Source organism: Ranitomeya variabilis, chromosome 5, assembly GCF_051348905.1.
Source record: "Ranitomeya variabilis isolate aRanVar5 chromosome 5, aRanVar5.hap1, whole genome shotgun sequence".
Lineage (NCBI taxonomy): Eukaryota > Metazoa > Chordata > Amphibia > Anura > Dendrobatidae > Ranitomeya > Ranitomeya variabilis.
Window position 1 is genome coordinate 658,591,278 of NC_135236.1, and position 14,690 is coordinate 658,605,967.

The window sequence follows — 14,690 nt, forward strand, 5'->3', positions numbered from 1 at the left end:
GATGACAAAACCCCCATACATAGAACTTACAGTGTCCAAATAGTCACAAACGCTCCCTCCTCACATCACATACAAACACATTGCTCTTGTCAGCCAACGAAAGGGCCTACCACCCAGGAGAAGTAGCTTCCCTATCAGTCAATGTCTGAACATTTAAGAAGCCTTGTGATGACCAGAGATAAGTTCCTGGTCAAAAACTGACCATGCGTACATTCCCAGTATGGAGCATTGTCAATAAGACGCCATATTCAGCTGGTTTCTTTAAGGAAAACCAGTGCTTCCCTCAAGCTAGCAATGTTAGATGTCTCAGAAAAGCAGTTGGTGTAAAGCAGAAATTGCTGAGCTTATAAAAGTCTAACTAGAAATCTGCAATACGGCATAAAATAGTGTCGTAATAAAAGTCCAATGGTGACATAGTGTCAGACTTCTGTACAAAAAGACTCAGGAATGAGCTGAAACATTGCAATGATAGACACCTGTGATAGTTCCTCACTATCTTGAACTTAACCCCTTCACCTGTTGGCGATTTTCAGGTTTTTTTTTTCATTTTCGTTTTTTCTTCCCCTTCTTCCAAGAGCCATAACTTTTTTTTTTTTTTTTTTCCATCCATATAGCCATAGTATGAGGGTTAATTTTCTGCTAGACGAGTTGTACTATTGAATAATACCATTCATTCTACCACATAGTGTACTGGAAAATGGGAAGGAAAAATCCGAGGGCTGTGAAATTGCAAAAGAAGGGCAACTACACAATTGGTTTTTTTTTTACATTTTATTTACCATGTTCACTATATAGTAAAACTGACCTAGCAGTATGATTGTCCAGGTCAGTGCAATTACACAGATATTAAACATAAATATATATTTTTAAGTGGTAAAAAAAAATGTGGAAATTTGTTAAGAAAAGAAAATTGCTTTTGTCGACAGATTCGAAGATCAAGCCGTGAAGATCTCCAACGACTAGGGAGGTACACCTGCAGTTGCAGAAGAAGAGCGGGTGAAAGCAGGGCTGTCACTTCCAGCTCTCATAGACGGTGTCGGGATTAGGGCAACAAGTTGGGAGGGGTCCGGTTGTAGTGAGCAATGATGGAGGCTATCACCACCTCTGATAGAATGTATACTACTAGTCTAGAGCGAGTATACTCGTTGCTCAGGTTTTCCCGAGCACGCTCGGGTCATCTCCGAGTATTTGTTAGTGTTTGGAGATTTAGTTTTTGTCAAAGCAGCTGAATGATTTACAGCTATTAGCCAGCCTGAGTACATGTGGGGGTTGCCTGGTTGCTACGGAATCCCCACATGTACTCAGCCTGGCTAATAGCTGTAAATCATTCAGCTGCGGCGATGAAAACTTAATCTCCGAACACTAACAAATACTCGGAGATCACCAGAGCGTGCGCGGGAAAACCCGAGCAACGAGTATATTCGCTCATCACTATATACTTCAAAAGAAAAACAAAAAACTGATCAGTACCTCTGAACAGAATAAAGCAAGTGTGAACAGGTGCAAGCGGCTACAACGTCATACTGTATAAACAATAGAATAAACCAGCCTCTGTAAGCGGTAAGATAGGCACACCTTTTTTTTGCTGGGACCTTAAACTCAGGGCTGCCACTAGGAATTTCGGGGCCCCATAATGGCAACATTTGAGACTCCGCCAAGGCTCCACCCCTCAGACTATCCATAGAACCACCACCTTCTCTTGGAAAAACTCAATTTCTGCACCACGTCCTCACCAATCACGCATTAACAGTTCCCATCACCAGATCACACATATAGCCAGCAGCTTTTGTTTTGGCCAAAAGATTTTTTTAATCAGCCACCACAACAAAGTAGACTCTTTTGTCCAAGCTCTACTGTACTCTATCCTGTTAATCATTTGTTAAGATATCCAATACAATTTAGGTTTATTTTTATTTATTTTTCAATGTTTAAAATGACCAATAATACCACATACAAGGAACAAATACCGCCACACCATGACCACATCACATATTTCCACCACAGTGACCGAATAATACTACATACAAGGAATAAATACAGCCACATCATGACCAGACAATATATTACCACCACATTGACTAATTAATACCACATAAAAGGAAAAAATAGCACTACGCCATGACCAGACAGCATATTATCACCACATAGTGACCTATAATACCATATACAAGGAACAAATACAGCCACGCCATGGCCGGACCACATATTACCACCACATAGTGACTGTATACAGTGTCAGTGTAAAGGTAATACAGGGATTACCAGTGACATTATACACAGGAGCTCTGTATATAGTGTCAGTGTAAAGGTAATCCAGTGATCACTGGTGACAGTATAATGTATACAGTGTATAGTGTGAGTGTACAGGTAACACACTGACTCACCAGTGACGTCTCTAGGTGAATGCTTTCACCTTCACTTTTCATCTTCATCCAGTACAGACCGCCATCATTTCTTCCAGCCAGGGCTCGTTTCTGCAGGAAATAACAGTTATATAGAGCACCGCTTGCAGAACACATTACTTGATTTTTCCCAACGTCTACACTACACCAGATGAAGGAAAAAAAGCAACATAGTGTCGCTCTGCACAGTAACAGGACCCCCCATTGAAAACAGTATCCTCAAAAAATAAAATACATGACTGCAGTAATAATATCCCTTAATTAGCCCCTAGGGTAATAATATCCCTCATCTTGGCCCAATTGTGCCTCATTCCTGGCTCCATCCATATGTTCTCCCATCCTGCCTCATTAGTATCCATTCTCCCCATGTGATATCCCATCCTGCCCCATATGATCTCTCCATCCTGCCCCATATGATCTCCCCACCCATCCCATCTGTCTCCATCCTGCCCCATCTGTCCCATGATCCTGCCACATGTGTCTCCATCCTGCCCCATCTGTTTGTCTCTATCCTGCCCCATGATCCTTCACCATGTGTCTCCATCCTGCCCCATGATCCTTCACCATCTGTCTCTATCCTTCCCCATAATCCTGCACCATGAGTCTCCATCCTGCCCCATCTATCTCCATCTGACGCATCTGTCTCCATACCTCCATATCTGTCTCCATCCTGCCCATGATCCTGCACCACATGTCTGCATCCTGCACCATATCTCCATCCTGCCCACGATACTGCACCATGTGCCTCCATCCTGCCACATGTACCTGTTCCATCTGTCTCCATCCCTCCATGTCTCCCTCCTGCCCCATGATCCTGCACCATGTGTCTCTATCCTGCCCCCCATGTTCCTGCCTCATCTGTCCCCATCCCTCCCTATCTGTCTCATCCAGCCCCATAATCCTGAACCATGTGTCTCTGGATCGCTCCCCAAGGACCGTGGGGTACTCGGTACTGGGTCCGATGTTCACTGGGGGATGTCACGGTGGCGGACCCGGTCCGTGGACCTGGGACATCCGTATAAAACGGAAAGGTCTTCAAAGGGATAAAGTTTATGTTCGTGACGCCACCTGTGGTATTCGGTCAGGGTGACCGACGCTGCTTTAAGGGGTCCGCTGGGGTGATGTTATGGCAGATAGATGGTATACCTTCCCACAGGTGAAGTGTGTCCCCAGGGCTTCCCAGTGTGTAGATGGTGGTATGGTGAAATGCGCAGAGAAGAAAGAGGACACAAGGTTGCAGTCTCTTTACCTTTACTGAAGACTTCAGCAGCCACAGTCCAGGGCACCAGATCACAGGGCAGGCAGAGTCCGGCCGGTTTGGAGGCAAGTCCAGAGTTCCCTTGTCCAGGTGGAAATCAGTAGCCTTCCTTTGCGCTGCGGTGGTGTAGTCCCTTACTGCCTATGGCTTCACATAAGGGTCTCACAGATGTAGTGTTTCTCTCTCTGTCCCCCGTATAGGATAGGACAAAAGCCGTATGACTGGTGACTTGAGCCTGTTTATAGGGTCTCTTAGATAACCCGGCTCTGTAGGTGTCACCGTGCCTCCTGGGTGTAGGCGCGGACAGGTAACCTGCAATTAGTTGTCCTGCTGGTCTCTGAAATAAGGCGTAGAGGTCCTTACTCCCTCGGTTACCTGCTACCGGTATTCTGCGCCTCAGAAGGAGGCAGCCTGCTCGGGGCTGGTCCCCTCCTGGTATCCTCTCCTTTGCTTCAACTTCCTTCACGCTCGCTGCAATACAATTCTGCCTTTCAATGTCTCTTTCTGGGAGCTGCAGCTCTGAGGGCATGCGCAGCTCCTTTAACCTTCTGTCCTCCTGAGACTACTGTCTGGAACTTTCTAACTTTCCCTACAGACTACCAGTTATATATATATATATATATATATATATATAGGGACTGTCCTAATAAATAGGAGCAGAAGCTCCCCCTGGTGGCCTGAAGTGTGAATGTGTTGCATGTTTGTGATACCTGGATGCAGTTATCCTTCCTTGCCTCCAAACGTAGCATCACTCTCCCTGAGAGGAAAGCAATACCACTGCAACGACCAGGACCCTGGGGTGCCGCATTTCCATCCTGCCTCATGATCCTGCACCATGTTTCGCCATACTGCTCCATCTGTCTCCATCCCACCTCATGATCCTGCACCATCTGTCTCCATCCTGCACCATATCTCCATCCTGTCCCATGATCCTTCCCCATCTGACTCCAACCTGCCTCATGTCTACATCCTGCCCATGATTCTGCACCATCTGTCTCTGTCCTGCCCCATGTCTCTATCCTGCACCATGTGTCTCCACCGTGCCCCATCTGTGTCCATCCTGCCCCATAATCCTGAACCATGTGTCTCCATCCTGCCCCAAGATCCTGCACCATGTTTCGCCATACTGCTCCATCTGTCTCCATCCTGCCTCATGATCCTGCACCCATCTGTCTCCATCCTGCCCCAAGATCCGGCCCCATGTGTCTCCACCCTGCCCCATCTGTCTCCATCCTGCCCCATCTGTCTCCATCCTGCTCCATGTCTCCATCGTGTCCCATAATTCTGCACCATCTGTCACTATCCTACCCCATGTCTCCATCCTGCACCATGTGTCTCCATCGTGCCCCATCTGTCTCCATCCTGCCCCATGATCCGGCCCCATATGTCTCCATCCTGTCCCATCTGTCTCTATCCTGCTCCATCTGTCTCCATCCTGCCCCATCTGTCTCCATCCTGCCCCATCTGTCTCCATCCTGCTCCATCTGTCTCCATCCTGCTCCATCTGTCTCTATCCTGCTCCATCTGTCTCCATCCTGCCCCATCTGTCTCTATCCTGCTCCATCTGTCTCTATCCTGCTCCATCTGTCTCCATCCTGCCCCATCTGTCTCTATCCTGCTCCATCTGTCTCCATCCTGCCCCATCTGTCTCTATCCTGCTCCATCTGTCTCCATCCTGCCCCATCTGTCTCCATCCTGCTCCATCTGTCTCCATCCTGCCCCATCTGTCTCTATCCTGCTCCATCTGTCTCCATCCTGCCCCATCTGTCTCCATCCTGCCCCATCTGTCTCCATCCTGCTCCATCTGTCTCCATCCTGCCCCATCTGTCTCTATCCTGCTCCATCTGTCTCCATCCTGCCCCATCTGTCTCCATCCTGCCCCATCTGTCTCCATCCTGCCCCATCTGTCTCCATCCTGCCCCATGATCCTGAACATGTGTCTCCATCCTGCGCCATGTCACATGGTGCAGGATCATGAGGCAGGAAGGAGACAGATGGGGCAGGATGGAGACACATGGTCCATGTGTCTCCAGTCTGCTGCCCAAACAGCTTGCCTCTTTCAATATAAAAAAAAAACACTTTCTCCTTACCTGGCCACGGTCCACCCCAGGCATTTCAAGCGCGTACTCGCCGGGGAATGACAATGACATCATACGCCGGTGACGTGCGAGCTGACGTCAGCTGCCAGCCTCCTATTGGCTGGCGGCTTTTAACTATTGCAGTGCAGGCCCACACAGCTATAGAGTTTAACTGAACCTGTGTCTCGGTCAGGAACCTGCCGCTGGGGCCCGATGAGCAGAAGAGACGGGGCCCATTGCGGGCCCTCTCTGTTCATCGGGCCCCATACGCCAGTCAAGGCAGTAATGCCCTGATGGCGGCACTGAGGGAGGGTAACCACAATACCATTGGTGGTCTTGTGTGGAAATGCTGAAAGTGATCCCAGAGGTCTTCTAACAGTGTCCCTGTTTGCTCCTTGACATTGCTCACAATACCCTCAATAGTTCCGTAAAAATATAGATCATTTTCCTGGCTGTCTTGTGGAAGTGGGACTGCTGACTGTAAAGCTTGGGGTGTAGGAGGAACTTTACCGGTATCCCTATTTATTCAGTTAAAATTCAGAAAACACCATCACTAGCCCAACAGGAATATAGAAAGTAGCCCTGGTGGTCCAGTGTTAATTCGATTTTGCCCAGAAACTTGGCTGTGCAGGCCAACCCTGATTCTCTGCAGTCATTATCCATGTCAGACATCAGACTATCCATTACATTCTACTAAGAATATCGAAGAGGAGACAGTGTCCCAGATTTATCACCTACGACCCTCTGACTTTTGACCCTTTTAATACAGTATGAGACTCCATATAATATAGATAGTGGACGATCTCTGTCTTTTTTTACAGTCTTTTGTTTTCTTGCTATGACCTTGAATAGGTCATCGATATTACATAATGGGGGATCAATGAAGTGAATGGGAGCTGAGCTGCAGTACCTGAGGATGGCCACTATATTGCGTATGGCGCTGTGCTGCGCCAACATTCTACACTATGGGCTTCCATCCAAGTGTTAGCTGATCAGTAGGGGCGCCAGGTTTTGGACTCTCACAGATATGATATCAATGACCTCTACTAAGGATTGGTCATCAATATTTTTAGTCCTGGAAAATCCCTTTAAAAAAACAAGTGGATACTGCAGGGCAGGTGGAGACAAGCCTTCATTGGAAAAATAGTGCCATTAGTAATATGACAATTTTTACATATGACCCCCCATTTATTTATTTTTATTTTTTTTTGGGGGGGGAGGCAAAAAATATATTTTTTGTTCATATTCACATATTTATGCATACATCTTTTTTGTTTTATTTTTATATTTTATTTATAATTTTCTATTATTTAAAGCAAGATATTATATATATATATACAAAAATATATCTTGCTTTAAATAAAAGAAAATTATATAAATATATATGTATATATATTTATATTTATATATTTAAACATACATGTGTATAAATATATTAATATTTTTATAATTTATTTCTAATTTTCTATTATTTAAAGCAATATATGTTTATATATTTATGTATTTATATATATGTTTATATATATGTATATTAATATTTTTATATTTTAGTTCTAATTTTCTATTATTTAAAGCAATATATATTTATATATTTATATATGTTTAGATGTGTATATTAAAATTGTTATATTTTATTTCTATTTTTCTATTATTTAAAGCAATATATATTTTATATAACTTATGTATTTATACGTATGTATATTAATATTTTTATGATTTTAAGCAATAAATTCCCTACGAGCCTGTTTAATTGCTGATACGATGAAGAAAGCCTGTGAGTCCTGCGTGTCCCGCCTACACGGATTGATTGACAGCTCTATCTGCCAATCATCCTGTGCGGCTGTAGGACACAGGACTCACAGGCTTTTTCTAACCTGAACAGCTTTTTACATGAAAATACTGAATTGAAATCATAGAAAACTACATATCCCAGCATTCAGCGTGGTGTCCTCTATCTTATACCATCTTTAGAACAGAGACCCTTTAAATGGTCTGAAAACCAGTACCACCATTAAGTCCAGTGTTACAAGCTGGGTATGGTGACATCATCATGCACTCTTTTTTTTTTTCTTTCATGGGACTGCAGGCAAATAAATCTGCATTATCTAAATTCTTATATGGTGGGTATATTATACCCCATGCATGGAAAATCTGGAAAATCAGGTTCAGCTCTGCTACATCTGCACATCAAATAGAGACTGCAGTGGATCCTATATGGTTTTTTTTGGGTGGTTATTATTACCTCTTCTTCACTGGCTATAGGGTTTTTTTCTGTTTTTTTGGCAACAGGAACATCAAGTCTTATGTGGAATATGAGTTTTATTAGCAAAAAGTCAATCAAATAAGGAGGCAAGGACTGGGGGGCTACAGGGATCCTCAGCCTCCAATCAGAAGGAGGGAGGCTGGAAAGGGTTAATGGGCTGACCCAGAATGAACAAACCTATCTGTATTCTGCACAGCACCATCTACACTACTACCAAGTGGAGATTATTAAGAAAAGTTCTTATTCTATATATTTTTCATACATATATATATATTCTGGAGGGAGGATATAGACATAACCAGGAGCAGAGGAAGGAAAGAAGGAGAACATCATTGTTGGAAGATTTCATTTTCTGCACATGGAAGTAATATTCAGCCTCTTCTAATAAGGAGGATTTGGGTTCCTACCAAGTTTTCCCAGAAGAAAGAAAGGGAAAAAAAAAAAAAAAAAGAAGACTCCGACTCGGTGGCAAAAGGCATCCATTGCGAAGAGCTTGAGCATTCCACCACACATCTGGAGAACTTGGCGGAGGCTGAAGATGGTCATCATCCTCAAGGAGACCACGATGTTGTGATCTACCAAGGTTCCTCACCCCCCTCCAGGAACCTCAGGTCATGACATTTTTGAGAGATTTTTTCCATCCTTGGGCATCTGATGAGTTAACAAAGTGCAAACTGTGGCCACCTGAAGAGGAGAAGAACTTTGGGAGAACTTGAGAAGTCAATCTGGTGAAGAAGATCAAGAGGAAATCATTTGATTTTTTTTTTTTTTTGGGGGGGGGATACATAAATCATAATTAATAGTAAAAAAGGGGGTAAGAAAAAGGAACTTACAGGCTCTTATGGGAATTAAGCACTCCTCCCGCTGCTTGCTCCTGAGGAGGAAGATGGCTGAAGCAGAGAATGTGGAGGTAGGAGATGGTCTTCTCGAGATGCAGCAGATACTGTGCATGTGTGGATAGTGGAGCAGCGTATGGGGTGTTGTGGAGTGAAGGGCTCCATAGATGCGTGACTAACCCACTAGTGTCAATGGCTGAGTCACTGAGCACAGCCCTGGTATTAACCCCTGCAGCACCTCCAGCAGAGGGAGGGTGGGAGACTATGGACGGTGAAGCCCACCTGCCTGACCTACAGGAGGAAGCCGCAGTGTATGAGCAGAGCCATGAATCTGTGCCTGCCCCTCCATAGGATGCGGAGCTGTGTCTGTTCTGTGAGGATGGAGGAGAGGGGGGGATGCAGGAGACAGGGGGACAACTGCTGGCACAGGGTGCCCTTCACATGGTGGGGGATGGGGGACTTGTGAATGGGGGGCTGAGCTCACAGCTGAGAGGGAAGGCAACACAGGTGGATGCTGCTGGACAGGACCTGTGGTGGGGGGATTGCAATCAAATAAAATCAATTGGGTCTTATAGGATATACATGTGTATAGGGGTCTTGTAGGGTATCCATGTGTATGGGGGTCTTGTAGGGTATCCATGTGTAATACTCTCATTACTGTGCTGTGTATAGGGGTCTTGTAGGGTATACATGTGTATGGGGGTCTTGTAGGGTATACATGTGTATGGGGGTCTTGTAGGGTATACATGTGTAATACACTCATTACTGTGCTGTGTATGGGGGTCTTGTAGGGTATACATGTGTAATACTCTCATTACTGTGCTGTGTATGGGGGTCTTGTAGGGTATACATGTGTATGGGGGTCTTGTAGGGTATACATGTGTAATACTCTCATTACTGTGCTGTGTATAGGGGTCTTGTAGGGTATACATGTGTATGGGGGTCTTGTAGGGTATACATGTGTAATACTCTCATTACTGTGCTGTGTATGGGGGTCTTGTAGGGTATACATGTGTATGGGGGTCTTGTAGGGTATACATGTGTAATACTCTCATTACTGTGCTGTGTATAGGGGTCTTGTAGGGTATACATGTGTATGGGGGTCTTGTAGGGTATACATGTGTATGGGGGTCTTGTAGGGTATACATGTGTAATACTCTCATTACTGTGCTGTGTATGGGGGTCTTGTAGAGTGTACATGTGTAATACTCTCATTACTGTGCTGGTGTATAGGGGTCTTGTATATATGCATTTAGTATGGGACATACATGTGTACTGTATGTTTAAAGGGGTCTTACATGAAGTCAGCAGGGGATATACATGTGTCATACATTCATTTATTGTCCATGTGAATAGGTGTCTTCTATATACAGTCAGTAAGGATATACAGTACGTGTGTAGCACATTCCTTAGTTGTGCTTACATAATTCATTCAATCACTGTGCGTTGGGGGGGGGGGGGGTATACAGACAGGAGTATTATATTCACTTACTGTCTTTCTATCTGTTGGAGGTCCTGTGAGTGCAGTCAGCGGAGGGGTGCAGGGATAGATAGAGATAAATATTGGTTGGATGGATGGATAGATGTGAGATGGATAGATAGATAGATAGATAGATAGATAGATAACATATAGATAGATAATAGATAGATGATATATGATAGATACAGTAGATAGATAGATAGATAGATAGATAGATAGATAGATAGATAGATAATAGATAGATGATATATGATAGATACAGTAGATAGATAATAGATAGACAATAGATAGATAGATAGATAGATAGATAATAGATAGATAGATAGATAGATAGATAGATAGATAGATAGATAGATAGATTACTCCTAATGTTTCATGATAAAAGCACATGATTTTCGATATTACATTTTGTATATTTTTAATCAAGGAATAACAAAGATTACAAAGTCTATGTACAGCAAATCAAATACACTTACAGAATTAAACCACAAACTATAAGAACACATATATACGGCGCACAGATGAATGACAAATGGCGGTTATTATTGGAACTTTCTTTTCTTGGCTGATCTGTGATGTACGGCTTCTGGGTTGTCTCTCATCAAGCTCCAGCAATAGTCAGCCATCACATGTGAGTCCCACCGGCCTTGATACCGTTCTTCCATTGTTTTAATGTCCTGATGAAAACGCTCCCCTTGTTCCTCGCTCACATCCCCAAGGTTAAAAAAAAAGTCCAAATGGCTGTGCAAATGGTGAATCTTGATACTCATTCTACATCCAAGATTCCGCAGACTCATTAGTAGCTCTTCCACAATCTCTCCATAGTTCTCGGCTTTCTTATTCCCTAGAAACTTCTGCGCCACATTACAAAATGCATTCCAGGCTCTTTCTTCTATCTCATTCATTGATGTGATAACATTTGGGTCTCATAAGTGTTCTTGTTTGAGGGCCATTAAATATTCCAGCCTTTTTCTTCTCTTCACTAAGACCAGGAAAAGTTGAACATATATAGTTAATGCATTCTCCACTGTGATTGAGAGCTCTGACGCACTGCTTCATCAATCCAAGTTTTATGTGTAAGGGAGGAAAGACAATGTCCTTCCTATCCACTAGAGGACCATGGATGACATTCTTATCGCCAGATGCCAAACTCTGTCGCTGAGGCCATTCAGTTTTCACCCAATGCTCTGCTGTAGCTCTACTGTCCCAGTAGCACAGAAAACAAGGGTGTTTTGTGGACCCTCCTTGCACACCCAAGAGAAAGTTAACCATTTTCAAATCAACACAAATTAACCACCCAAATCAAATTAATTTTACCTTAGTGGACCGTATAAGCCGGCACTTTTCATACACTACTTATATTTATCATGGAATTCGTAAAAATGGGCTATATACCTGTAGCGCAAAAACGTGATGTGATAGAGAAATTATAAGATCAGATTTGAATTCAGCACCCTCAAATTAGTCTAAGACTGTTCTTAACCCCTTCCCGACATCTGACGGTATAGTACGTCACATGTCGGGACCCCCGCTTTGATGTGCGCTCCGGCGGTGAGCGCACATCAAAGCCGGGACATGTCAGCTGTTTTGAACAGCTGACATGTGCCCGCAATAGGCGCGAGCAGAATCGCGATCTGCGCGTGCCTATTAACTAGTTAAATGCCGCTGTCAAACGCAGACAGCGGCATTTAACTACCGCATCCGGCCGTGCGGCCGGATATGAGCACATCGCCGACCCCCGTCACATGATCGGGGGTCGGCGATGCTCCTCCATTGTAACCATAGAGGTCCTTGAGACCTCTATGGTTACTGATTGCCGGTGGCTGTGAGCGCCCCCCTGTGGTCGGCGCTCACAGCACACCTGCAAATCTGCTGTGTAGCAGCGATCTTATGATCACTGCTGCATAGCAGAGCCGATCGGGCTGTGCCTGCTTCTAGCCTCCCATGGAGGCTATAGAAGCATGGCAAAAGTAAAAAAAAAAGTTTTTAAAAATGTGAAAAAAATAAAAAAAATATAAAAGTTTAAATCACCCCCCTTTCGCCCCAATCAAAATAAATCAATAAAGAAAAAACCCAACCTACACATATTTGGTATCGCCGCGTTCAGAATCGCCCGATCTATCAATAAAAAAAAAGCATTAACCTGATCGCTAAATGGCGTAATGAGAAAAAAATTCGAAACGCCAGATTTACGTTTTTTTGGTCGCCACGACATTGCATTAAAATGCAATAACGGGCGATCAAAAGAACGTATCTGCACCAAAATGCTATCATTAAAAACGCCAGCTCGGCACGCAAAAAATAAGCCCTCACCTGACCCCAGATCACGAAAAATGGAGACGCTACGAGTATCGGAAAATGGCGCAATTTTGTTTTGTTTTGTTTTTTGCAAAGTTTGGAATTTTTTTTCACCACTTAGGTGAAAAATAACCTAGTCATGTTAGGTGTCTATAAACTCGTAGTGACCTGGAGAATCATAATGGCAGGTCAGTTTTAGCATTTAGTGAACCTAGCAAAATAGGCAAGCAAAAAACAAGTGTGGGATTGCACTTTTTTTGCAATTTCACTGCACTTGGAATTTTTTTCCCGTTTTCTAGTACATGACATGCTAAAACCAATGATGTCGTTCAAAAGTACAACTCGTCCCGCAAAAAATAAGCCCTCACATGGCCAAATTGACGGAAAAATAAAAAAGTTATGGCTCTGGGAAGGAGGGGAGCGAAAAACAAAAACGGAAAAAGCTCCGGGGGTGAAGGGGTTAAAGTCCATGCCAGAATTTTTTTTTTTTGTAGACCAGTGTAATAGATAGATAATAGATAGATAGATATATAGATAGATAGATAATAGGTAGATAATAGATAGATGATAATTAGATAATAGATAGATAGATGATAGATAGATAGATAGATAGATAGATAGATAGATAGATAGATAGATAGATAGATAGATAGATAGATAGATAGATGACAGATAGATAATAGAGAGATAACAGATAGATAAAGAGATAGATAGAGAGATAGATAGATGATAGATAGATGATGGATAGATAATAGATAGATAACAGATAAATAGATAATAGATAGATAGATAGATAGATAGATAATAGATAGATAGATAGATAGATAGATAGATAGATAGATAGATGACAGATAGATAATAGAGAGATAACAGATAGATAAAGAGATAGATAGAGAGATAGATAGATGATAGATAGATGATGGATAGATAATAGATAACAGATAAATAGATAATAGATAGATAATAGATAGATAGATAGATAGATAGATAGATAGATAGATAATAGATAGATGATGGATAGATTTTAGACAGTTGCACTTCTCTCCTTTTCTGTGGCTCATGTAATATAGGAACACAATATATTAGATATCTTCAATATTTATTCATGACAATAATACTATAGTGACTATTTGTCACAGTGTATAACCCTCACCCTATTCTCCGGTGCTGGCAGTGACCTCTATGTGTAATGGGGGTCTGTGCATTATACACAGTGAATGTCTGTAGTTGGGGGGATACAGATACGTTGTGTACAGCTCCTGTATGAAGCCAGTTGCTGGGTGCGGTGTGCACCATATTGCGGTGCGATGTGTTGATCACGGCCCTATATGTAGGAAGAATAGATACAGTTGTCGGAGGTTGTACAATATCTATGGGGTTTTCTACATCTGTACTGAACACTAGTGTGTCAGGGAGGCAGCTGCCTGGCATTGAGCATCATGTTTACGAGGTTCAACAAGTCCCCGAATACGGAGAATATAACTGGGCTGAGTGCTGCAGTTGTGTCCAATCTCGGATCACTATGTCTTTGGAATGTGGGAGGAAACCGGAGAACCCGGAGGAAACCCACACAAACACGGGGAGAACATACAAACTCCTTGCAGATGTTGTCCTTGGTGGGATTTGAACCCAGGATCCCAGTGCTGCAAGGCTGTAGTGCTAACCACTGAGCCACCATACAGTGCTAACCACTGAGCCACCGTACAATGCTAACCACTGAGCCACCATACAGTGCTAACCACTGAGCCACCATACAGTGCTAACCACTGAGCCACCGTACAGTGCTACCCACTGAGCCACCATACAGTGCTTACCACTGAGCCACTGTACAGTGCTAACCACTGAGCCACCATACAGTGCTAACCACTGAGCCACTGTACAGTGCTACCCACTGAGCCACCGTACAGTGCTAACTACTGAGCCACCGTACAGTGCTAACCACTGAGCCATCGTACAGTGCTAACTACTGAGCCACCGTACAGTGCTAACCACTGAGCCATCGTACAGTGCTAACTACTGAGCCACCGTACAGTGCCAACCACTGAGCCATCGTACAGTGCTAACCACTGAGCCAC

The 14,690-nt window shown here is 43.5% G+C and overlaps 1 protein-coding gene across 2 annotated transcripts in view; it reads left to right on the top strand.

Moving 5' to 3' along the window:
* PRMT8 (protein arginine methyltransferase 8) overlaps positions 1–14,690 on the top strand; it is a 188,835-nt gene that overhangs the window by 54,074 nt on the left and 120,071 nt on the right. Inside the window, exon 1 of one of the 2 annotated variants that reach the window (XM_077266493.1) lies at positions 8,720–8,911. The exons of the other annotated variant lie outside the window; for it this stretch is intronic. Coding sequence (XP_077122608.1) covers positions 8,843–8,911 — 69 coding nt within the window. The 5' untranslated portion in view covers positions 8,720–8,842. Of the gene's footprint in view, positions 1–8,719; positions 8,912–14,690 lie in introns of those variants that run through there. 2 annotated transcript variants of the gene reach the window in all.